Source organism: Panulirus ornatus, chromosome 58, assembly GCF_036320965.1.
Source record: "Panulirus ornatus isolate Po-2019 chromosome 58, ASM3632096v1, whole genome shotgun sequence".
Lineage (NCBI taxonomy): Eukaryota > Metazoa > Arthropoda > Malacostraca > Decapoda > Palinuridae > Panulirus > Panulirus ornatus.
In genome coordinates, this window is record NC_092281.1 from 16,337,219 (window position 1) to 16,363,034 (window position 25,816).

The following is a 25,816-nucleotide window of genomic DNA, read 5'->3' on the forward strand; positions in this document are numbered from 1 at the left end:
ACCTGGTGTAATAGCAAGATACTATTTTGTGACACTTTGAATAGGTTAAATTCTGGGTAAGCCTTGTGATTGTTTATACCATAACTTGTGTCCTTTGGTGGCTAAGTTTTCTAAGGTGTTTTATTTATGTTGTTGCAGGTCATCTGGGTGTGCATCCTGTGCCGGAAGAAGCAAGAGCTGCTCATCAAGACGGGCACGTGGATGAACACGGGCCTCGCGCAGCACGGGGACATGATGCACCTTGAACACGAATTCTCAGGTACGGCCACGCCGGCGACGCCGTCGGGCGACAAGCGTCCCAAGCTGGAGCGAGGCACCAGCAGCGAAAAGGAGAACCGGCCGGCCAGCGTGCTGGGCCTGATGGGTCCAGCGTTAGGGGGCCACCACAACCAGGGGGAGCCAGGGGGCCAACACTACCAGGGGGACCCGGGCCAACACCACGCCACCCTTGAGCCGCGGCCGCTCTTACAGCGGGCAGGAAGCGCCCAGGGTCGCGAGCTGCGGCGACAGTTCTCTCAGGAACGCGGTGGAGGCGAGAGTGGGCGGGCAGCACGAGGGCGGGTGGCTAGTGAGGGGGGCGAGGCGCCACCCTCACCTCACGCCCGTGATCGGCCCGTGCCGCCCCCCGAGGCCTTCCGCACTTACGAGCTTGCCGCGCCCTACGAGCACCGGCCGACGGGTCCAGACATACGGGTGGAGCGAGGATACGGAAGTAGCGGAGGGTACGGTGGGTCGGGGCAGGGCGGCGATCCCCGCTACAGCCCCGGGCAGGGAGGTGCTGGGGGCAGCAGCCCCGTGGAGGGTAGCAGCCCCGGCGCTGTATCCTTGGAGGGCGGCAGCCCCCACCCTGATGACCCTCGCCGTGACCACCTGGACCCGAATGCGGCCCTTGGGCGCTCCCGTGGGCGGCGCCGCACGGACCCTGTCATGAGGAACGACTCTCTGTCGTCCGACCAGAGTGAGTGCGTGCGGCCGCCCCCACCTAAGCCACATAAGCATCGCACGAGAGAGCGCAAGCCGCGGCAGCGCTCGCTCTCGTCCTCCGACGAGGAGGTGCGCTCCACCCCCGAGTGTACCTCGTGCGAGGAGCACGAGGCCGAGTCTGAGAGCGTATCGGAGAAGGGTGAGTACCTGCGGCCTCTTGGGCGGCCCTCCGCCTCCCCTCCCTCAACTGTACTCACTCCCATCCCCTCCCTCCCATGTTGTCCTTTGTCAGGTAGCCAGCCACCTCTCATCCCGTCTCCATCCCACTGTGAACACTGTAGCTCACCTGTGTAGTTACCTACCACCGTTCCTGCAGTTCAGTGACCCGGGTGTTCAGGTGGACAGCCCACGAGGACCACCTGCATAGTGTTCCGCAGTTTAATGGACGATGTGACAATGTTCTTCCAAACCTTACGATCAGGCAGTAATGTAATTTGGTGTTCCATGTTCAGTGTAATTAGTATCTTCCTGTTTTCGTGACTGCTGTCTGTGTGTCGTGATGACCATCCCTTTGTTGTTTCTTTTATGTTTGTAGTATTTCCCCCCTTCGAGGACGTGGACACTGCCTGGCCTCCCAGTACTGAAGAATTGAACTCCGTCCAACCCAACAGGACTGGTATATCCCCTCATCACGTAGCGGCCCTGGGCTCTGGCAACACACATGTTTGTAGCATCAGATGCACTCGTTGTTCGAAACAGAAATCAGCCATCGGAAGGACTACACTATAGGTCTCCCAGTCAATCCCTGTTATAAGAACTGTCCACCGGTGATCGCTTCACTAGCATGGCTTCTCCCCATTATGACTCCCGTTGCTTTGTGTTACTTCAAGTAGCTTTGTTTTGTTCTCCTTCAGTTTGTTCCCCAAGGGCTTGGCTGCGAGTCTGGACTGAGCGCCTGGAACGACTATCCTTCCTGGTTACCTCCTACGTATCTTGGTTCTGGCTTGGTTACTCCTGAACCCTTCTTCACTAGCCTGGTTATCGCCAGCCACCACCTTCCTGGTTTGGTTACTCTTGAGGCTACTTCTTTGGCCTGGTTACTCCAAAGTACCATTGTCCTGGATTGGTTACTCCCAAGGACTTCACTGTCTTGGTTACTCAAGACTTATTGCTTGGCTTGGTTACTCCGGAGGGCTACTGCCCTGGTTTGGTTGCTTCCATGGACTGCTCCACTGGCGTGGTTGCTCCCTCCTGTCCCCACTTTAACTCTTCTGGTTGGACTACTCTATAGTAACACCTTCTTGGCTCGGTTAATTTTGCCAGGACCACTCTCTCGGCTTAGACCACTCGCTGTTACTACTCCACCGTGGCTAGACTGCTTTCTTCTACTCTCCACGGCCGGGCTAGGCTAGGTCTCCATCGCCTGGCTAGGCTAGGCTAGTCACTCCTCAGGGCCACCGGCGTCGCCTCCCACAGCAGGGTCCAGGATCCTGCTTGCCTCACTCCTCGTACCGCGGGGTCGATGCCTTATTTTGTACTAATCTCTCCCCTTTACGTGCGTGTGGGTGGCTCGCACCAGGGCCAGCCCGGCCCTCACCCAGGACGGCCTGGCCTGGCCTGCCTGGCCTGCTTGCCTGCTCCATTCTCCTTCTCTCACTTTCCAACTCCTCTGCTCTCTTCTAAGCTATTCTTTTTTATTTTTAGCATCTTCTGACCTACTTTACGCTCTATGTTGTCTTTCTACTTACCTACTATATTCTATTATTTCTTTTCCTCATTTTCTTATGCCTATTTTGCCTATCTCCCCTCTCTTACCCTATCATATTTCCCATCTTTTGTACGTCTTTTTTTTAAAATTCTTTCAATTGCCCTTTTCCTCCCTCCTATCCTAAGTTACCTCTTGCCCTTTTCTGGCCTGTTACACGTCCTCTATATCTTTTCTTCCTGTCTCCCACCTCTTCTGTACCTTCTGATCCTTCTACAGACACTGACTATCAAGCAACCTAGTGGTTCATCTAACCTCGACTGTCGTACTTACGTGACTGTCAAGTATTCATCGCTGTCATATATGCGTGGCTGTCATGTATACATGATCGTTAAGTATACTTGGGAGGTCTGGTTAGATTCTGTCCATGGTTCTCCTGCCACATCTTAGTATTCCATGTTTCTCAGTGTCATGGAACTTGGTAAACGCTCTGTTGCTGAGGTTGGTATGAGATCGAGCATTTTGTCATTCAAGTTGCAGTGGTAAGTTCCAGTTGTAAAGTTCTAATACATGGTAGAACTGAGTATGATCTCGTGTTAGGTTCTGGGGCTAAGTCCTGTAGTGTCCAGTCTTAGGAGCAAAATTCTGATATTAAGGAGTCTGACTGGCTTCCAGTTTATGTAACTGCATCATGCAACTACGCTGTCCAGTTATGAAATCACAACTTGATGCTAAGTGCTGGGTCTAAGTTCCTCTGCATGTTGATATTGTGCTCCTAGTTTTATATATGGTTTTGATACGGTCTCCTGATTGATATTGACAATGTGCACTATTGTTGGGCATTTATCTCTTATTCAAGTGAGTTCTTTACTCTAAGCTCTTTATTTTTTTTTTGTTCACCTTTGTCATGTACTCTTTAACCCCGTCATAAATTCTTAGCTTTAATATTGTTCTTCACTCTTAACGGTGATCTTTAATCTTAGGTAATAACAATGCTTTGTTCTATACTGTTGCTATGGTATTCTTTGTTCCTTATTCTTAACGTTTTGATTAGCTTTGTATTTCTCTTTTGTTCTTGTTCTCTCTGTTCTCAGTTCCCTAACATCTTGCTCATTTTTTGTTCTTTACATTCACTGTCTTGTTCTCCTGCGCCATTTATTTTCAAATCTTGCTCATCTTTGTTCTTTACATTCACCTTCTTGTTCCTTCATGTTCAGGTTTGTTCTTTCTCTAATTCAGCTTATGTCTCTCTCTCTCTCTTCTAACTTAATGTTCAGCTTTGTTCTTAGAGTGGACATAAATCATTGTTCTTCACTTTCAAGTTCTTGCTCAACTTTGTTCTGTACTCTCGACTTCAATTTTTGAGCTCCTCAGTCCATGTATTACCAAGCCCTCGACTGCCTGGTGTTGTTGAGCATCGCCATAAAGCTTTTTTGCCGAATGAAAACGTACCACTTGGTTAATGTGTCTTGTGCCGAGGGCATTCCTGGTGTCTCAGTGAAACTAAGCCGAGCTCTTTTGATTCGGTGAAACTAAGGTGGGCTTTGAACTTACGTGTCCGTGAAACTGAGCTGTGCTCTGAGGTCACGTTTCAGAGGAACTTTTGAACTCGTGTTTCATTATAATTAAGATGGCCTCTGAAATCATGTTTCAGTGCAACTGACTTTGAATTCCTGTTTCAGTAAATCTAAGCTGGGCTCCTCTAATTCAGGTTTCAGTGAGACTAAGCCGGGCTCTGAGCACATGTTTCAGTGAAACTAAGCCGGGGTCTGAAATCTTGTTTTCGGACGCAATGATAAGTTTGTGGTGAGGCCGACCATCAAGGTTTCCTCATTATCTACCTAGAATGTGCTTGATATTGGTGGTTAATGGAGTGTTGGGATGAAGCAAAAGCAGTGTTAATTGGCACAGGGATAACAAAAGCTGCTTTTATCAAATTTAGTAAATGTATTCACGTTTTGAAGTCGTCTGGTGAAAAGTGAAGAGGTGGTGAAAGCCTTGCGCAAGATGGAATGTGGCAAGGCGTCCCAGCAGGTAGAGATAGCACTCTCTAAACTGCGCCGGAAGATTTTAAAGCACGCGTTACATAGTACTCTCTGTAGAGACCTTATGGAAGATTTGAGGGGAAACTTAAGTTGAAGTTTGAAGGGACACAGGGGTGTGGGTTGCATTATACTCTCTTGGTCTGCAGTCATGACTTGCCAGAATTTAGTCATGATTTGCCAGCTCGTAAAGGTATAGTACTGGAAATAGCACAGAGCATTCAGAACGTTCTCTACGTAGTGAGCTGAGCTCCTGACCACGACGACAAACGCCACTTTCCCCAGTTATAATAGAGTTCCTATGTCCATGCTCCTCACCCGCTTACCTCACCCGTGCCACGTCACGGACGCTGCCTTTAACTGGGTGAAAGGACAGGAGTGAATACTAGAAAAAAAGTGGTCAACTTAAAAAAAAAAAAAGAGTACATTTTAGAAGGGAAGATTTTGGCACTGGAATACATAATGAGGTTAGGGTTATTTGGTATTTTTAATGTTATGTCTCACTGAAGCGTCCAAGATCATGCAATGTATTCTGGTGTCACAGTGCGTACACCAAGTGTTAAGTACACGATGTGTTATACCTTTGGTGTCAGTTGTGTGGTGATGTACTCCAACCGTCACACCACACCCCCATCCGTCACCCATTGTGTGGTGGTATACCCCATCCGTCACTCATGATGTGGGGGTATACCCCATCCGTCGCCCCCCATCCGTCACTTAATGATGTGGGGGGTGTATCCCATCCGTCACCGATGGTGTGAGGAACTATCCATCGGGAAAAGACGGGCATACATACGTACAGTAACATCTGGTGACAATGACTGCCAGAAGTATTTGCTTTACATTATTGGGATGATGGAGTTGTGGGAGGAGGCATGGTGGAGGTGAGGTTGATGCTTGGGCTGAGGTGATGCTGGTGGCGGTGGTGGTGGTGGTGGTGGTAGAAAACTGTGGGATGTTGGAAGGTGGTGGTGGTGGAGGCTGGGGATGAGGTGCTGGCATGGTTGAGGGTTGAGGGATGTCCAGGTGGTGGTACCAGTGGAGTGAGGCATGGAGGTCATGCTCTCTCTCTCTCTCTCTCTCTCTCTCTCTCTCTCTCTCTCTCTCTCTCTCTCTCTCTCTCTCTCTCTCTCTCTCTCTCTCAACGACCGACGTGGTATGGGCAAAGCATGTCCCAGTCAAGATTATCTCGAGTGAAAAGAAAAGAAAAAACTTTATAGGAAAGAAAATGAAAAAATTCATCTGGTCTCGGCAAGTGCTCATAGACCTTACTCCAGGTAAGAAGGTGTCATAACGCTCTGTCCTCGTTTGGGCGGTCTCCACACACAAGCTATGGGAAGCAGCAGTCAGACGCGTACCACGGGTCCCGGTCTCGGTGGTAGGGACACAGAAACAGCCCAGGAGAGCAGTGAAACAGCATTATACCCAAGAGAGGGAAGCGACCTCGCGACGGTCAGGGAGGGATGGTTAGGGAGGCTGGCGACGAGGGAGGTAATGAGACGGCAGGATTTTGGTTCCACCTTCGGTAATAGAGAGGTGGATGTGAAGAACCCACCCAGGCATGTGGGCATCACTCCATGGTGGGCCCTAGATTGGGGTGGGAGGAGGGCGCTTGGATAGTCATGTTGGAGGGGTGAATGATACAAGGGTTGTGGTGGGGGTGAGGTGAATGTTACAGGGGTTGTAGTAGTAGGATGATGGTGGGGTAAATGATAACAGGGGTTGTGGTGGCTGTGGGGCATGGGGTTGCCGGGGAGTTAGTTAGTGGCGGCTGGATGAAGGATGGTTGCTATATGCCTTGATCCTTGCAACCTCGGGAGATCGGTCAGGTCCACAGGCCTGGGGGCCCCCACAGGTCACCGAGTGTGGTGATGTCCTATGGCAGCCTGGGCAGGGTAGGGTCGTGCCAGGGGAGGTGAGTTGGTGGTGTGCCGTGTCCTCGACTGTAGAAGTTGTGTCTTGGGCACGAAGGATGTTGTGACATGATGACTCGTCTTTTGTGATGTTTTTCTCTCTCTCTCTCTCTCTCTCTCTCTCTCTCTCTCTCTCTCTCTCTCTCTCTCTCTCTCTCTCTCTCTCTCTCTCTCACACACACACACACACACACACACACACACACGCACACATCTATATATTGTGGATAGAAGCTGATTTAAGCTAATCTTTGAGAAAGTCGATACATAAAGCACCTGAAGTCAAAATGAGCAGAGCCTCTTACGGTTGTGTGTTCAACACATCCAGGTAGACGACCGTAACAGACCTCATCCGTACCCTTCTGGCGGACGGGGTCAGTAATTACCGCCCCTTTGACCTTTAACGACCTAATCAGGAGAGAAGCTCCCGAGGCAACACATGAAGTAGGTGTCAGTGCTGGTGAGAACTGACATAATAAACTGCATAGATGGACCACGATAAACAGCTGACATAACTAACCTGATATATGGACCATGATAAACAGCTGACATGATGAACTAGATAGATGGACCTTGATAAATAGCTGACATAATTAACTAGATAGATAAACCTTGATAAACAGCTGACATGATTAACTAGATAGATGGACCATGATAAACAGCTGACATGATTAACTAGATAGATGGACCTTGATAAACAGCTGACATGATGAACTAGATAGATGGACCCTGATAAACAGCTGACATGAGTAACTAGATAGACGGACCTTGATAAACAGCTGACATGACGAACTAGATAGACGGACCTAGATAAACAGCTGACATAATGAACTAAATAGATGAACCTAGATAAACAGCTGACACGATGAACTAAATAGATGAACCTAGATAAACAGCTGACATGATGAACTAGATAGATGGAGTATATGTATATGTTGAACTATAAGGCAGTGTCTTTAAGCAGTCGTTGGAAGATCGTGGAAAACGTGGTATGTTTACCTTGATATCATTCAGCCACTAGTATATTGCATGGCCCGGGAAGCATGCAGGCAAGAATTACTTTACCCGCTAGGGGGGACCCTGGCGAGGCACTCGGTAACCAATGAGATCACGCACGCGAAGCTCTCCACTCTCCTTATGGATAATTAAGTAATTTCTCTATTCACTCGCCAGGTTCCGGTGTAGCGGACACCTAGCGAAATCGAAGGAGTGGTGTAAAGTCGATTGGTAACTGGAAGCTGATCACCAGAGGAAAGATAGATAGATAGATAAGATATATAGATAGAGAGATAGATAAATAGATAGATAAAGGTAACGAATAGTAGTAAGAGAGAGAGAGAGAGAGAGAGAGAGAGAGAGAGAGAGAGAGAGAGAGAGAGAGAGAGAGAGAGAGAGAGAGAGAGAGAGAGAGGTTGGAGATGAAATTCTACGTAGGCCTGAGGTTGGACTGCCTTCTTGGGTCAAACGGAAGCGCGCCGTTGTCCTGTGAGGTTCTCTGCCATTTGGGAAATTTAACAGTAAAACGAAAACCGATGATTTGGGAAAATTGTCGAAATTCACTGGAAGGCCTCGTGATTGGCTGTGACCTGAAGGAAGCAAGGAAGGAAGACAGATGATTGATAGGTCATGAAAGAAGAAGGAAATGAAGAGACGCTGACACGAAGTATATGACGAAGGAAGAATGTAGAGTGAATGAAAAGTTGATTGGCAGAGGATGAAAGAAGAAGAAGAAGGAGAAGGGAGGAGTAACGACGCTTTGAACTACGACGTGTGTGACTTACGACACATGAGGATCAGGTTACGTTTCATCCACTTGCGACGCTGCTTTCCGACGTAAGAAAGACTTAAAAGAGGCAAACCAATATGTTTTCCCGTCTTTATTTGCATATTCTTAATGCCTAAAGGAACGGTTTTCTTTTCATAATGAAATGTATGACCATAGTTGTATGCCCCATTATGTACCGCATCCTCTCGAGGAATTACAGTAAGTCTGGGATGTGTCCCTTATGAAGCTCTAGACGAATCAGGTGATTCTCAGAGCGTGACGTAGACGCGCGCAGGTGACGTAGACGGGCGTAGTAGCACCCCGGGGAATCAGGTGATTCTCAGAGAGCGTGACGTAGACGCGCGCAGGTGACGTAGACGGGCGTAGCAGCACCCCGGGGAATCAGGTGATTCTCAGAGAGCGTGACGTAGACGCGCGCAGGTGACGTAGACGGGCGTAGTAGCACCCCGGGGAATCAGGTGATTCTCAGAGAGCGTGACGTAGACGCGCGCAGGTGACGTAGACGGGCGTAGCAGCACCCCGGGGAATCAGGTGATTCTCAGAGCGTGACGTAGACGCGCGCAGGTGACGTAGACGGGCGTAGCAACACCCCGGGGAATCAGGTGACTCTCAAGAGCGTGACGTAGACGGGCGTGGACAGGTGACTGGAAATGGATATTTATGCAGACGTTTGGAGAGGAGGAGGAGGAGGTGGAGGTGTCACAAGTACCTAAACCCCATCTATCCCCATCACCCCCCCAACCAAACCCCAACCTCTCCACGCCTTCTTCATTGGCCAAAACCCCATTCCTCCCCATCACCAACACCACCACCATCGCCAACACCGCCACCACCACCACCACCACACGCCAACACACCCCCATCTGTCCCCACCACCACCACCACCAGTACGACAACACCTAAGACATGCGTAGGAGGGCCCTGACCCGTTGCCATGGCGACCCGACCCCCAGTGGTTCCTCCTCCTGCTGCTGCTGCTGTTGCTCCTGTTTCATCCGTTGTCGCTGCAGCTGTTATTGGTGTTCCTGTTGCTGCTGCTACTGTTGCTCCTGCCTCCTGTTGTTTGCCCTGTTTGTCGGTGGTGTGGTCGCTTTTACCGTTGGTGGTGCTTCTGTTGGACCAAAGGTCCTTCTGTTGGTGTCTGCCGTTGTAGTTACTGTTGTTGCTGTGGCTCGTGCTCTCACTGCTGCCGTTGGCGTCACTGCAGGTGTAGGTTTTGCGATTTCTGTTGCTGTCACTGTTGTCAGTGTCGTTGGTGTCACTGCTGTTGTTGTCATTGCTGTTAGTGTCACCGTTGCTGTCAGTGGTGTGGTCATTACTGTTGCTGTCACTGCCGTTGTCACTGCTGTTGTTGTCAGAGGTGTTGTCTGCCGTCACTGCAGTTGTCACTGAGGGTGTCACTGTTCTTTCCGTCCAGTGCTCGCGTCAAGCAGTGCTAAGACTGTTCTTCGTGTAGTAGTTGTTGGTATTGTTTTTGTTGTTGGAGGCAGTGTTGTTGTCACTTTTGTTGTTACTGATGTTACCTTTGGTGTTGTTGCTGGTAGCGCTACTTTTATAGCCGCTGCTGCTCCTATTGTTGTTGTTGTTGTTGTTGTTGTTGTTGTTGTTGTTGTTGTTGTTGTTGTTGTTGTTGTTATTGTTGTAGTAGTAGTAGTAGTAGTAGTAGTAGTAGTAGTAATTGTTGTTGTTGTTATTGTTGTAGTTGTTGTGTGTCTGCTATTTTCACTGATCTAAACGTTATTGTTCTTGTTGCCGAGGTTACTGTGTCGGTGTTACAAAGAATTATATTTTTCTCTTGCTCTACGTTTGTGCGTAACAGAAGCAGCTTTTTCTGTTCGTCAACAGAATTGCCAACCAGTTCTTTCCTACCTCTGTTTCTCCCAAGTATATGGTCGTGGCAAAGTCGAACAGAAAGCCATGGGAAGGATCACAGTGTGTGTGTGTGTGTGTGTGTGTGTGTGTGTGTGTGTGTGTGTGTGTGTGTGTTGGGAGGGGAGAAAGAGGTTTATCGGCTCAAGTTGTACACACCTCAGTGTCACTGCTGTTACCGCCACTTGTTGTTACCGCTCTTGTGACGACTTGTTACTGCTTTTGTCACTGGCGTCGTGACAACTTGATGCTGTACTTGTTACTGTTGTTACGTAGGCTTGTTATTGCTCTTGTTATTCTTTACATAACTGTTATATATATATATATATATATATATATATATATATATATATATATATATATATATATATATATATATATATATATACATATATATATATATATATATATATATATATATATATATATATATATATATATATATATATATATATATATATATATATATATAGGGGAGAAAGAATAATTCCCACGTATTCCCTGCGTTTCGTAGAAGGCGACTAAAAGGGGAGGGAGCGGGGGGCTGGAATTCTCCCCTTTCGTTTTTTACATTTCCAAATAAAGGAACAGAAAAGGGGGCCAAGTGAGGATATTCCCTCAAAGGCCCAATCCTCTGTTCTTACCGCTACCTCGCAAATGCGGAAAGAAGGCCCAGTCCTCTGTTCTTAACGCTACCTCGCTAATGTGGTAAATGGCGAATAGTATGAAAGAAAGAAAGAATATATATATATATATATATATATATATATATATATATATATATATATATATATATATATATATATATATAAGTGTATGTGCATGAATCATAATGATATATAAAAGGGCCTTTGCTCCGCTCTGAACTGTGGCGGTCCAAAGCTGGAGTCGTGGTGACGTCAGAGCCAAGCCAGTCCCCGTTCGGCTGTGATTGGCCATGGTCTCTGACGTCATAGTGCTTGCGGCTTTACGGGTCATTTCTTTGCTTTTCCTATCGTTGAAGTGGGCGCTACCGCCACGCTGGAATATATATATATATATATATATATATATATATATATATATATATATATATATATATATATATATATAGGAGAATTTCTTTTCCATTGATTGCTTGGTGATCTTTTTCGTATTAAAGGGAAAAGGTGGAGGGAGACCGTAATGAAAGACAAAACACAGGAAAGTGAAAGACGAAGGTTAAAAATGATGATAACTGAGGTTTTGTATGTGACCACCAACACAAACACTCATTGGTGGAGAGAGATAGGGTCAAGGAAGCTCTCCACCAATCATCGTTGTCCTCCAAGGTTTACAGTGAAGTACAATTGAATATTTTGCTTCTCGATTTCTACATTTTTTGATTCGATATTTGAATGTGTTGGAATTATTTTGTGTAGACACCCTATGGTTGCTTGTTGTTCATCATTAACATACTCGTGAGGTAGTTAGCTGGATGATTGTGGACATATACTCTCTATAACAGTATGACCTTAATTGGCATATTGTCCTCTACAGCAAAATTTAACCTCTCGTAGGAGTCATTACATGACGTCACACGTGAGGGACGCTCTTTCCTGTGTACTGTCATATGCCATGTTTTGACGGAGCTGTTCTCTCTGTGGTCTGTTCTTTGCCATGTTTTCGACGCAGTTGTTGTCTGTGTAGTCTGGTCTTTGCCATGTTTTCGACGCAGTTGTTGTCTGTGTAGTCTGGTCTTTGCCATGTTTTCGACGCAGTTGTGGTCTGTGTAGTCTGGTCTTTGCCATGTTTTCGACGCAGTTGTTGTCTGTGTAGTCAGGTCTTTGCCATGTTTTCGACGCAGTTGTTGTCTGTGTAGTCTGGTCTTTGCCATGTTTTCGACGCAGTTGTTGTCTGTGTAGTCAGGTCTTTGCCATGTTTTCGACGCAGTTGTGGTCTGTGTAGTCAGGTCTTTGCCATGTTTTCGACGCAGTTGTGGTCTGTGTAGTCTGGTCTTTGCCATGTTTTCGACGCAGTTGTGGTCTGTGTAGTCTGGTCTTTGCCATGTTTCCGACGCAGTTGTGGTCTGTGTAGTCTGGTCCTTGCCATGTTTCCGACGCAGTTGTTTTCTGTGTAGTCTGGTCTTTGCAATCGTTTTCTGAGGTTGTTTTCCTCGTTCTCTTCTGTACTGTGTTCTAGAGCAACAGTGTTCTGAGGCCAAGGGTATGCTGGGGTTTGATGTACTATTTGTGTTTGTGGGAGTTGACTTTGTTCCGATTGTATTGATGGCTTGTCGCTAGTGTCCTACTTAATGTATGACGTGCTGTCAGTGGATTGAATCAAGGCATGTGAAGCGTCTGGGGTAAACCATGGAAAGCTGTGTAGGTATGTATATTTGCTTGTGTGGACGTATGTATATACATGTGTATGGGGGTGGGTTGGGCCATTTCTTTCGTCTGTTTCCTTGCGCTACCTCGCAAACGCGGGAGACAGCGACAAAGCACAATATATATATATATATATATATATATATATATATATATATATATATATATATATATATATAATGTAGCCATGTAGTCTAGTGCTTATGTGTCGTATTATTTCTGTGTCGTGACTGTATGTCATTCTTTGTTTATTTATGTCCCAGTTACCAGACTGATAAACAGATAGAGTGACACAGAGAAACAAACATAAGGACTATCAAGGCAGATATCTGTCTTTAGTCAACCCAAGAAAAAAAATCTATTGTGGTTTCTCTCTCGCGCTCTCCTGACACTGTGTACTTTAATGATGTTCCACAAGGGGTGCATTCGTTCCCCTCTACTATTCAGAAACATGTTTCTACCGTTTTCAAAGTCATGTGCTTCAGTGCGTACAAAATTACTGTTCAGTCTATTCGAAAACTTCACACCTGTAACGAGATGATAAACCCCTAAGTGCAAAGACAATCAGAAGTGTGTTTGCTTCGGAGGAGAAGAATAACTTCCATTGAGAATTCCTATATGAAGATAAGAATAAAGTTAAGACATCTGTTTACGTGTAGAAGGAAGCTTAGGCCCGGAGCAGAGCTACTCTGGATGGAGACTTGCCAGTGATGTGTTGTGAATCCTTCAGAACCTCCTTTGTCCACCTGATGAGAACGTCTCCAACACGTTACCTGCTAATGGATCAAAGACTCCCCAGCAGGAGGACTCCACTGCACACCCTGATGAAGGCTTCCTAATCTGCTACAGTGTACTGGACCCAGACCATGGCTGGAAGACCTCCTTACACGTCGCATTGTGAGAACAGGTCACCCAGCTTGAAACCTCCAGGTACATCATGATTCCAGACTACAGTACCTGTGGTATCCAGGTAACATCATGGGAACAGTACCTGTGGTATGCAGGTAACATCATGATCACGAACTGCTATACCATGTGGTATCCAGGTATCGTTGTAAGAAGTTACATACCGGTTTTGACAGCTTCAGAGGCAGGTGGGAGCTCATTCCAGTCGTGTATGTAGTCACTCATACTTTGTTACGGTCTTTGGTTATGCTCGTAACCTGTCGGGTGTGGTGTGAGGAAGGCCACATGATGTAAAATATTTACATCTCAGTTTTTTTTTCTCTACGAAGTGAGTTGGTGATTTGATTCACCTATGTTTGTGACACCTCTGGTGATCTGAGTTTGTTTTAGGTGGTATTAGTGTTTAGTTCTGAGTCTGTGTTCCTGCTCAGGATGATGATTGAAATGTCTAACTCTACTACCAGCTATCTGGAGGTTTTTTTTTTTATAATGTCTGACTGGTCCATTGTCAGCCATCTCTCCAGTGTGTGTGTTAGTCTTTGATATTCACTTGATATCATCACTCAGTTAAGCTCGTGTCAGATACAGGAGGTTTGTACCTCTGTTTCAAAGAGTTCGAGTATGAATCGGAGAATCAGGATGCATTATGAACGTAAGGTTTGGCCATCTCTGACGTAGGAGATGTCGGGGGGGGGGGGGGGGGGTCCGTTCCTAGTTTGTCGTAAAGGCTAGAGTTACTTTATCTTGACCTAACTAACTTGGAAAGATAATGCCACTTCAGTGAGAACATGATGACGTATTTGATAAGCAGCTGTGTGTACATCTGAGTAGTGACGTAATAGCTCCACTGGCTTGCAGATCGTCCGTCCAAACCCACGAGACGACTTGCGTGTTGACATTTTGTTATGTTGTGATATCTTTGTCGCGTATGACGTCAGATGGAAGCTTGAGGGGTTTTTACTGCTGATGCCAAAGAAAGTTGACATGGTAGGGATCCTCGAGTGCAAAACTCTTTCCTATACATAAATACGTTATCATGAATTGTAATGACACACTGGCACACACAGTCAATCTCTTTATCTATCTATTTATCTATGAATCATAGATAGATAAGAGTGAGGTCGAAGGTCAGGTCATCTTACCTCCAGGGGTCGTACCATCGCGCTTAAGACCTCCGACACGTAGATATCTTCTCCAGCCAGCGATTAACTACGCTGGAGTGTAGCATCTTCTTGAAGGTCGCGCTACATCATCGTGCCCGTCAGACGTGAAGAATTCGCTAAGGCGGTCAGCCCGCGTTGCTCCTGCAGTTGCAAGGCTGCTCGTGGGGTCAGGAAGAGAGGACCATATTTGTTGGGAATTCAAGGCTCTGCGCTGCTGCAGCACACACATGCCAGAGCCTCAACCGTGATAACGCGAGGGCCGTTTGAAGCAGTGGTGAGCTTTGGTATGGGTTCAGTACACCCACTTGAGGAAGGAGCCCTCCGTGTCTGTACGTAATGACTGGATCTGAAGGAGGTTGTCGAGAGGTGTAGGTCTGCACGGAGTCATGGTAGGGTGTGGGGTGAACTTTACCTCTTATCTCTCGTGTTGATAATATATATATATATATATATATATATATATATATATATATATATATATATATATATATATATATATATATATATATATTCCCTGGGGATAGGGGAGAAAGAATACTTCCCACGTATTCCCTGCGTGTCGTAGAAGGCGACTAAAAGGGAAGGGAGCGGGGGGCTGGAAATCCTCTCCTCTCGTTTTTTTTTTTTTTTTTAATTTTCCAAAAGAAGGAACAGACAAGAGGGCCAGGTGAGGATATTCCCTCAAAGGCCCAGTCCTCTGTTCTTAGCGCTACCTCGCTATCGCGGGAAATAGCGAATATTATGGAATATACATATATATATATATATATATATATATATATATATATATATATATATATATATATATATATATATATATATATATATATATACATAAGGTGTAAATAGTCAGGAAATGATGGTCCAGTTGTGGTAAGAAAATGTAAGGACGACATTCATTGTCAGGTCTTGTTTTATGCCTTTTCCTGCCCTGAGTATTGTTGTTCTTCCTCCTCCTCCTCCTCCTCCTCCTCCTGGTGTACGTCGACTGAACAGCAGAGTCACGCACACGACCAGTGACCTCTTGACCCCCCCTGTACCTACGAGGCCAGTAGGGTGAACCTTTATCACATCTGCTTTCAGATAGACATTCAACCAACTTCTGCACTGTTCACCTAAGGTGTTTGGAAGGGGAATGATCAGAATGAATCTTTTTTGTAGAATTTCTACGCGGGTCAGGACCTGTCTCTCTCATCCTCTGGTTTTATATATATATATATTGTCCAGGTGACCTCTCCCAGGAGCCTGGTTCTTCATAATTACTTTTTTGCTAAGCTTCTCTCTCCATCCCGCCCCGCCTCGCCTCTAAACAAATTAATGAATAAATATATCACCAGAGGGACGCTCTGGCCTGGGGCGCGGCGCTCCACCCAACAGGTCTACCTGGAAGTGGAACCTCACCCCCTCCGTGGATCCCAAGAACTGTGTGTTGGTGTGTGTGTTATACAGACACACACACACACACGTCTTTAACCCTACCATAAAAAAGTCTCTGGACTATAAATATACCTTTCTACTACGGAAGAAAAGGAGAAATATCCACAAAGACCCATTCAGCCTCGAGAAAAATCAAAGAAAACACCTGTGTTGCGTAAGAAGGTGCTTTCATGCCGTATATAGACTACTACGTAACTAGTGACGTCTGCAGTCACTCCGAGAGAACATGGGGGAGAGACGAGATCCCCATACACACACACACACACACACACGCACACACCCTTCGGCAAGTCCTCCCTCAGCGAAGGATAGCGTATGTGTTGTCACATAGAAACCTTCGAATCCTACACAAAATTCCTCTGTTAACGTACTAAAATTACCTGTGCTACGAAAGGTTACGTCTGTATTATCTGAAGATCTCTGTAGATCAGACGTGGCCTCTGTAACCCAGGTCTGTAACTGATCCGGCAAGACCCGCTGTTACCTACACGAGAGCTCGCTCCCGCTCTGTGTGACTGTGACAGGGCCTCTGTGACTTGGGCCCCCCTCACTCGGGGCCAGCCCTCACTCCTGCCCTACCTCACTATACCCGAAAAAGGCTTCTCTCTCTACCCAAGGGCCATCTCTCTGACCCAGTCTCCCTGGCCACCCTTGCCCCTCCTCCTCCGCCCCTCCCGTTTTACCATGCCGCCCCAACCCACTCCAACCCAGCCATCCCACCCCAGACTGGGCTGGCTTGCTGCTGCTGCTGGAGAAGGGGTCAAGGAAGGGTTATAGAATCGTAACGTGTACTGAAGTTATTCTTTTTTTTTATTCATTTATTGTTTCTTGGTACATTTGTTTATCTGTAGTTATGCATGTATGTATGTTTTACCGGCTCTGTCTTTGAAGTATGTTTTACTGCCTCATTTTTCCTTAAGTTTCTGTACCTTCATTTATAATCATTTGGTTTGGATGTCTTATTCTTTTTCACTCTTTGTTTCCTCATTTGTTTGTTTTTGTTCTCTCGTGTTTTGCCTAATATTCCTTTTCTCTTCTTCATCCCTCGTGTGTGTGTGTGTGTGTGTGTGTGTGTGTGTGTGTGTGTGTGTGTGTGTGTGTGTGTATGTGTGTGTGTGTGTGTGTGTGTGTGTGTGTGTGTGTGTGTGTGTGCGCTTCTTGTTGATCCCATTCATACCTCATCCTCTCGTCATCTGTGAGGCTGGATCATGTGTGGGCAGTTCTGAACACTCGGTGTTTTCCATCGGTAAAGGTCAAAGACTGAGGTCAAGGTCACATGGACACGTGCCTCGATGAGAGAGTAAGTGAAACGGGAATGGACGTCACCGTAGACTTATACACCATCCTGTGTTGTTATGACATTTATAATTACATTTTCCTAAACACACACACACACACACACACACATATATATATATATATGTATATATATATATATATATATATATATATATATATATATATATATATATATATATATATATATATATATATATATATATATATGTATATATATATTTATATATATATATATATATATTTTTTTTTTATCTTTTTTTTTAATTATTTTTTATTTTTATTTTTTTTTCATACTATCCGCCATCTCCCGCGTTAGCGAGGTAGCGTTAAGAACAGAGGACTGAGCCTTTGAGGGGATATCCTCACGTGGCCCCCTTCTCTGTTCCTTCTTTTGGAAAATTAAAAACGAGAGGGGAGGATTTCCAGCCCCCCAGCTCCCTCCCCTTTTAGTCCTCCTTCACATACAGAACTCCCGCAGCGCGTAGGAGACTGGCCACGTCCACTGAGCGAGGCGACAGGTCAATAGTTGTGTTGATGTGTGAGTGTTCGTGTGAGGTGAGCGCACGCCAGGTGAGGAGGTGGTGTTTTGAGTGGCTTCACTATGAGTTATAATGTGGGCATGACGGGTCTGTGATATGGTGACTCTGTGTTTGCAGAACTGTGGATAGAGATGATTTCCTGAATACTTCCCACGTATTCCCTGCCCGTGTCGTAGAAGGCGACTAAAAGGGGAGGGAGCTGGGGGGCTGGAAATCCTCCCCTACTGTATTTTACTTCCCCCCCCCCCCCAAAAAAAAAAGGAGCAGAGAACGAGGCCAAGTGAGGATATTCCCTCTAAGGTTCAGTCCTCTTTTTTTTAACGTTTCCTTGCAAATGCGGGAAATGGCGAATATGTATGAAAAAAAAGAAATATATGATATATATATATATATATATATATATATATATATATATATATATATATATATATATATATATATATATATATATTTTTTTTTTTTTTTTTTTTTTTTTCTTCCCCTTCATTGTCCTATCGTCAGTTCTTATCATTTCTCTTCAACCACTGGTATCATCATCAATTTCCCGGTAATTTATGTTGTAAGTTATGTCGTGAAGTTATGTTGTGAAACTCATTTTTAAGTTACGTTGTTTTTAACTTACGAACTTGGGTTGATTTGAAGTTATTGTGTAATGCTGGTGTGTAGAGATGTTGTTATGAAGTGCGAGTGTTGTGAAGTTATTTTGTTAACCATTTGGCTTGTGTTGCTGTAGAGCTCTGTTGTTGTGAAGTTATGTTGTCGTAAGTTTATCTTTTATAAATTCCGTTATGTCGTCGAGTCAAAGTAGTTTACCTGTAAGATGGTCAATACTGGAATGTTAACTCTGTAAACAGTTCGTGGTGTTTGACCTTATACTCCCTCCTCCTGACCCTTGACCTTCACTGTGTACATACTTGCCCTTCACGTGCAAAGTATTGAATATCTTGGAGGTGTTGTGAACCGAATTAATAATATTCGCCTGGTTTGGGCGAATATATGGCAAAGTATGTGATTCGTGATGTACGTGATAAGTTCAGGGGTGTCTACGAGATTTTTGTCGTATATATATATATATATATATATATATATATATATATATATATATATATATAAAGTGTTTTGACATATGCCTAATTGATGACCACAATTCGTTGCATTATTTTTGTTTCTGAACTAAGTGGTTTTTCAAGACAAGATATTTGAGACGTGTACGTACCTAATATATGTTTTTTTCCCCCTTCTATACACACATATTAATCTAGTGTAACATGACCCTGAGTTATATCCTCTTTGAACTTTCTTTTTTTTTGTTTCTTCTCTTGTCTCTAACCTTTGACCTTTTGTTCTCCGGCAGGCGAGGGCGAGGCGGTGACAGACCGGTGGAAGAGGCAGGAGATACTAGACGCGAAGATCAAAAAGTTCTTAGCGGTGAGCAGAACCCCCGAGCCTTCTTCCCAAGCTCTTCTGCCCCCGTTTTCTTTGGCATCATTCTGCGTCGTTGTTCTTACCCCCGCCCCCCTCTCCCCTTCCCTCCCTCCCTCCCTCCCTTTCCTCCTCTCCCCCTTATCCCCCTCCCCCTTGCCCCTCCCCACTTCTCCCAACCTCTTCCTCCCCCCCCCATCCTCTCCCTTGTTTATTCGTTTTCTACGTCTTTTAATGACTCGTTTTGTCAGTTCATTCTAAATAGCCCATATATATTTATATATTTTTTTTCTCTCTCTATCTCCCCTTGAATTTAATCAAGTAATAAAACTGTTTTATTTTACATTTGCATTTGCTCTGCATAATAAGCTAAATAGTTCTTTCGAGCTTTTTGCATAAAAAACTTTGATCATGATGATGGTTTATTTTTTTTATTTTTATTTTAAAGTAACGGCACGTGAGATGGTACTGTGGTAACATAGATGCTCCAGTGAGGTGCGTCATTAAGAAACGTGTAATGGTGTCACGATCTCTGTGTCGGGTAGTAAGTCGGTGTGTTTATTCATGTATTTCTCATATATATATATATATATATATATATATATATATATATATATATATATATATATATATATATATATATATATATCTTTTTAAAGATACTGTGGCACATGGGTTTTTGAGGACAGCGGTTTGTCTGTTTCTTGAGTTCGATCCCCGTTGTTGTTGTGTGTGTGTGTGTGTGTGTGTGTGTCGGAGGGACAGACAGGTGGGTGAGCGCTCGTGCTGCCCTGGTCTGCTCAGTGGTCATCAACAACATCCTGCCGGTTAACGGGATAGTGTGTGGGCGGACACTGTAGGCCTATAAGGGATCCGGATAGCAGATGGAAGTCTTCATTTGGACTTCGATGCGATTTGATAGATTCCAGTCTGGCAGTTGGAGAAGTGGATCTCTTTATGGACTTTACTGAGCTGGACATACGCTCGTGTGCTGTCGATGGCTGAGGTCATCAACACAGTTCGTGGAGAATGGTGACTGACTGATGTAGTTTGCCGTCAGTGTCATCAGCTGTGACACTGACACTGATTGGTTTAGATATTGGGTGTCCTCTTCACCGCGTCAGTGTTAGGGATCTTCTGTCAGTGTTATGTTCCTCCATCACTGTCTGGTTTCAACGTTCAGTGTTATGATCCCCTGTCAGTATTAAGGTTCACTCTCAGTGTCAGTTTCCCCCGTCAGTGTTAGGTTCCTCTGTCAGTGTTAGGTTCCTCTGTCAGTGTTACAGGTTCCTCTGTCAGTGTCAGTTTCTTCCGTCAGTGTTAGGTTATTACCCGTCTGGTCCTCCGTCAGTGTCAGGTTCCCCGTCAGGTTTCTCTGTCAGTGTTAGCTTCCTTCAGCAGAGTTAGGTTTCTCCATCAGTGTCAGATTCCTCTCTCAGTGTTGATAATCCTCCGTCAGAATTTACTCGCTCTGTCTGTGTTGACTTTCCCCTGCAGTGTTAGGATCCCCGGTCAATGTCAGGTTCTTCGTCAGTGTAAGATATTCTCCTACAGTGTCAAGCACCCCCGTCAGTGTCAAGTTCTTTTGTCAGTGTTAGTTTCCTTCGTCAGTGTCAAGTTCCTCCGCCAGTGTTAGGTTCCTCCGTCAGTGTCAAGTTCCTCCGTCAGTGTTAGGTTCCTCCGCCAGTGTTAGGTTCCTTCGTCAGTGTAAAGTTCCTCCGTCAGTGTCATTGTTCTTCATAAGTTTCAGCTTGACAACGCCAAGTTAAGTCCTCTTATGTCATTTGTGTATTACAGTGTAAGAAACTGACAGTGTTAGGATCTTGTTAGTTCCAGGTTTCATCTTTCAGTGTAACATTCCATTGTCACAATTAAGTTCCTTCATCCATTTCAGTATCACGTTACTATGGCATTGCCTCGTTCCTTCATCGTTTCCGCTTTACACCATCGTTACATGACACTGTCACATGTCAGTGTCATGCTGCACCGTCTGAGTTACTACCGTCATTGTCAGGGTATCTGTCAGTGTCAGCTACTGCTTACACTGTTGTGGCCCTCAGTCAGTGTCGATTATACTCACCATTCTCACAATCAGGTTCTTCATTTAGTGTAGGATTCCACCGGCAGTATAAGTGCCTCTAATCATATAAGGTTCCTCTCCCATTTACAGTATGAGGCTTCATCATCAGTGTCAGGCAACAGTGTTGACTTCCCCCGTGTAGTGATACAATCGGGTGTCAGTCAGTGTTCTTCTCAAACTCTCCACCCACTCGCCCCTCCTGGTAACACTGTTTGCCCAAGGTTTCACTGTCACTGACAGGTTCTGTCTTCAGTGTCGGGATCTGTCATCCGGGCCAGATTCCAGCATCAGTATCGCGTCTCATCTTCAGAGTTAGGCTTCAGTGTTCAGTATCATCGTTCAGTTTCTCCTTATTAGCTATCATCGTCAGTGTCATGTTAAGCCGTCAAACGGTGGCTTCAGGTTTTACCATCAGTGTCATTGACAATTCCAGATTTCACACTGTCAGTATCAGAACTAAGCATCAGGTGTCAGTCCTTCGTCAGAGTCATTACACTGTCAGTGTCAGGTTCAGCCATACAGTATTAGAGTTTACTGTCAATCTCAGATGTCACCTTTACTCTCCCGCAGTCTTAGATTCCACTGTTTCTTCGTCAGTGGGTGTCAGTGTCACGTTCCACTGACAGTGTTAAGCTCAGTGGTAATTGTGACGTAGCCCACAACGTCATTGTCAGATTACGTTCTTCATCATGATTTTCAGTGTCATCAGAACCGTCCGTTCGTCTTTACCATCAGTTTCAGGTTTCATCTTCAGTGTCGAATTTCACAGTTGCTGTCATGATCTGGTGTGTGTGTGTGTGTGTGTGTGTGTGTGTGTGTGTGTGTGTTGCATCGTCATAGTGTCACGGGTCTACTACCGTCAGTCTCAGGTCACAGTCTCAGTGTCCAGGTCACAGTCTCAGTGTCCAGGGTCAGTCGTCACCGTCGATTTCCACTGTCAGTATCATGCCCCAGCCTTGTCGTTAGTATCGAATCATCCACATTGTCAGTGTTACGTTCCATTGTCGGGATCGTGTTTCACCGTCACTTTCGGGGTTTCCGTCGTCACTGTTACGTTCCACCATCACTGTCGTTCCACTGTCTGTATCATATTCTCCCGTCAGTATCAGGTTCCACATTCTGTCGTCAGTGTCATGTTCTACAGTGAAAGAACCATTGCACCGTCAGTATCAGGTGCCACAGTCACGGTGTAGTTCCACCGTGTCATATTCAACTGTGTCAGTGTCACGATTTTACTGTAATTGTTACATTTCAGTGTCAGTGTTAGGGTCCAGTGTAGGAGTTAGATCCCAGCGTCAGTGTCTCAGTTTTCACCGATAATATCAGTGTTGGTCGCCGCATCCCACTGTGAGTACCTATGTTATAAACCATCTCATTCAAAATAATTTTTTTTTCGATGCATTACTTCAGACCAAGCAGATGTTATATTGAATTTTCAATTCAGACATTCTTCTTTATTTATTTTTTTCTTTGATTTCCACAAGTGAGGTTCCTCTCACCGAGTACCATACTAATTTCTGTTTGTTTTTTCCTCTCCGCCTTTTTCTCTTATTCCAGCCAACCTTTTTAAAATCTGAGTATCGTGTCTGCTCCTGCTTTCCTAACTGATGCCGCGTTCACTCCGACACGTCCGTAAACTCTGCCTGTTCGTTCATTTCGTTCGTGCCAATTATGAGATGGCTTCAGTCGCTGGGCTTCTTAAGGCTCTCACGAACACGAATGTTATCCCAATATGAACTTTGGAAAGAGCTTCAAGTACGTCAAGGAAATGTGTTGCCGTGTTGACAGGTCTTAGCCGCGACCAGCTTGGTGGCGGCGAAGAAACCGAGCCTCAGATAGCCCAGCGCTTGAGCTTCGCGCCCTGCTCCTCTTCCTCCTCCTCCTCTTCCACCTGTTTTGCTGTCCGTCTGCATGCTGCCCGCCGCTCTTCTCGTGTCCGCTGTTCTCACCTCGGCGACTCCAAGATACTCCAATGGGGGACACACGCCAGGGCCCACGCACGCACGCACCAGCAGCTACAGCCTACTCGTGTAGTCCGAGGTCCCAGCTAGACCCAAGACCGGAGGTGGCAACCCTGGCGCTCAGGCTGGGCCAGCTGTAATGATAGGGAGAGTCCGAAGGTCTAGGGCGGGTATCTTAGGTCATAGGGCAAGTGTTAGGGTCCTTTAGGTCCTTAGGTGGCTCTCCTAGGTCTTGGGGGAGGAGGGGAAGTAAAATGGGGTCGGTCGGATCACGTACGTTCATTGTACATTGCTGCTGGCGACGACCTTTAGCGTCTTCACGTTTCTTGAATCCGTTTTGTGCCATTCGATGGTTGCATCTATCACCACGTAGGGACAGACCAACTGAGAGATGCGAGTGTTAACGTTGACCAGCAGTGTGTAGAGCTGGTGAGTGTGTTCTATGGCGGACGTTTTCAGTGACAAGTCAGACGCCGGCCTAGTGAGTTGTGATGTGACGGATATCTGCGGTGAAGCAAGCGGTCTGTGGCGGTGCTCGTGGTAGGCAGCGTGCGTGGTGTAGGCGTGGGAGGTGGCGGGGGTTAGTGGATGGTGGTGGTGAGGGCCCGCTGGCGCTGGTGAGGAGAGGGGGGGCCCCCTAACGCTGGCGGGGGAGCACATGTTGTGAGTGTTGGTGTCCACAGGGGATATGGACCAGTACCCGGGCCCTGGGCTGGGCGAGCCCGGGGGGTCGCGGAGAGAGAAACACTACCACAGAGACTATCGCCTGCCGAAGGATGAGATACGGGACTATGGGTTAGGGAACCAGCGGGACCTGGAGTCCTTCCCCAGGGACCTCGCCGACAAGTACAGGGACAGATATAATCAATACCTGAACCGACTTGAAAGAACTTACCATAATCAAGTAAGTGAAGAATATTGTGATAATAGGGCAACCGATAGTAGAAATTACACAGAGCGGAGAAAGAAAACGGTGCGCTTTAACTCTGAAGGTTGGGACACGTTGGAGGAGGAGCTGGAGGCGAGCGTGGACCCCAGGTGGACTAGTGCCTCTAGTGTATATTACGAAGAGGACCTGCCTCGACCGCCCTTAGGGGTGGGCGGGGTGGGCATTTCCCGTGACCTGGCAGCAGGCCGCCGCTTGCCCCAGTGGGCGGGCGGCCGCGAGCTTCCACTACCTGCGGCCCGCAAGGAACTGTGGGAGGCAGAGCGCCAGGAATCGCAGGACTCCCAGACCAAAGATAGCGGCATTGACTCTGGCACGAGTAGTAACTTTAACTCCAGCGAAGACTCGAGCAAGGGAGAAGTGCCAAGAGTGTACAGAGTACGTATCTTTTCTCTTCCAAGTAGCTAGTTCATATCTCCAGAACTTAGTTAAACTGCCCAGATGCTAGTTAAACTGCCCAGATGCTAGTTAAACTGCACAGATGCCAGTAAAGTGTCCAGATGCAATATTGATTTAAGCAGAGTATGTGTGTGTAGATGTTTGATCCAGTGACAACACTGGAGACTTATAAGTACCTTGTGCTACTTCATCGTGGAGGACACCAGACAACAGTCTCGCTGGTGATCTCCTCCCAGGTTACAGTACCTGGGTGTAGGTCACAGGTCGGACTGTTATCGGGTGTACGTCTACCTGAGAGAGAGAGAGAGAGTAGCCGAGGGGACTTAACAGTCACCACTACAGCACCTCCAGAGTATCAATATCTGGGGTTATAAAACCCGTCCATTTCATTGATTCCTAATTCACCCAGACTTTGCACACGAAGTCTACCAGTCTCAGGCCTCACTGGCACAAAATTTTGGTCTCTGAATATCTCATTACACCGAGACCATCTTAAAAGACATGACCCCAAGAAGTAGCACTTTGAATAGTGTGATGCTTGCATGAGCACTTTAGAGGAGCAGTTCAATTTGCTGCCAGAGAGCTAGTCTTATAGAACAGTTTATGTATATCTCTCAGTGCCACCTCAGTCATTGCCTATGCGTGAAGTGGAAAGCAATCACTTACCATTCTGATAACAAGCTCTATAAGTCTAGTTGCAGAGAGCTTAAAATAAAAACGAACTACAGATCTGAGTTCCCAGCTCTCTTCCTCATCCCCTGCCCCTTCACCCTTCGTTTTAGCTTCTATTGTACCTCCTAACATAAGTTTCATTACACTCTCACTCTCACCTTAGAAATACTGAAGTCTCACACGTGTCTGTATTTATTTCTTTCATCTAGTTGTGCCATGTCATATCCGCTGTGCAAAGAGACACTTTCAGTGGAGCCATCCCTTTCAGGTTAATTCTCACCATGTGTATATAATTACAGTGCCAGTCATGGAAGTGAAGATGCATTGAGTTTTGGCCTTCGTGGCGATAAGTAGCTAGAAGCATGGTTTACTACAACTGTCAGGTGTTGTCACAGCTGTGTTTTG

General features: G+C 46.0%; 1 protein-coding gene across 12 annotated transcripts in view; it reads left to right on the forward strand.

The window, feature by feature from the left end:
* LOC139766577 (uncharacterized) overlaps window positions 1-25,816 on the forward strand; it is a 228,066-nt gene that overhangs the window by 73,808 nt on the left and 128,442 nt on the right. For 8 of the 12 annotated variants that reach the window (XM_071695424.1, XM_071695417.1, XM_071695418.1 and 5 more), the window contains exons 3-4: window positions 139-1,123; window positions 19,286-19,359. In XM_071695424.1, coding sequence (XP_071551525.1) covers window positions 139-1,123; window positions 19,286-19,359 — 1,059 coding nt within the window. Of the gene's footprint in view, window positions 1-138; window positions 1,124-19,285; window positions 19,360-24,077; window positions 24,719-25,816 lie in introns of those variants that run through there. The other 4 variants (XM_071695426.1, XM_071695425.1, XM_071695428.1 and 1 more) reach the window with 4 other exon arrangements.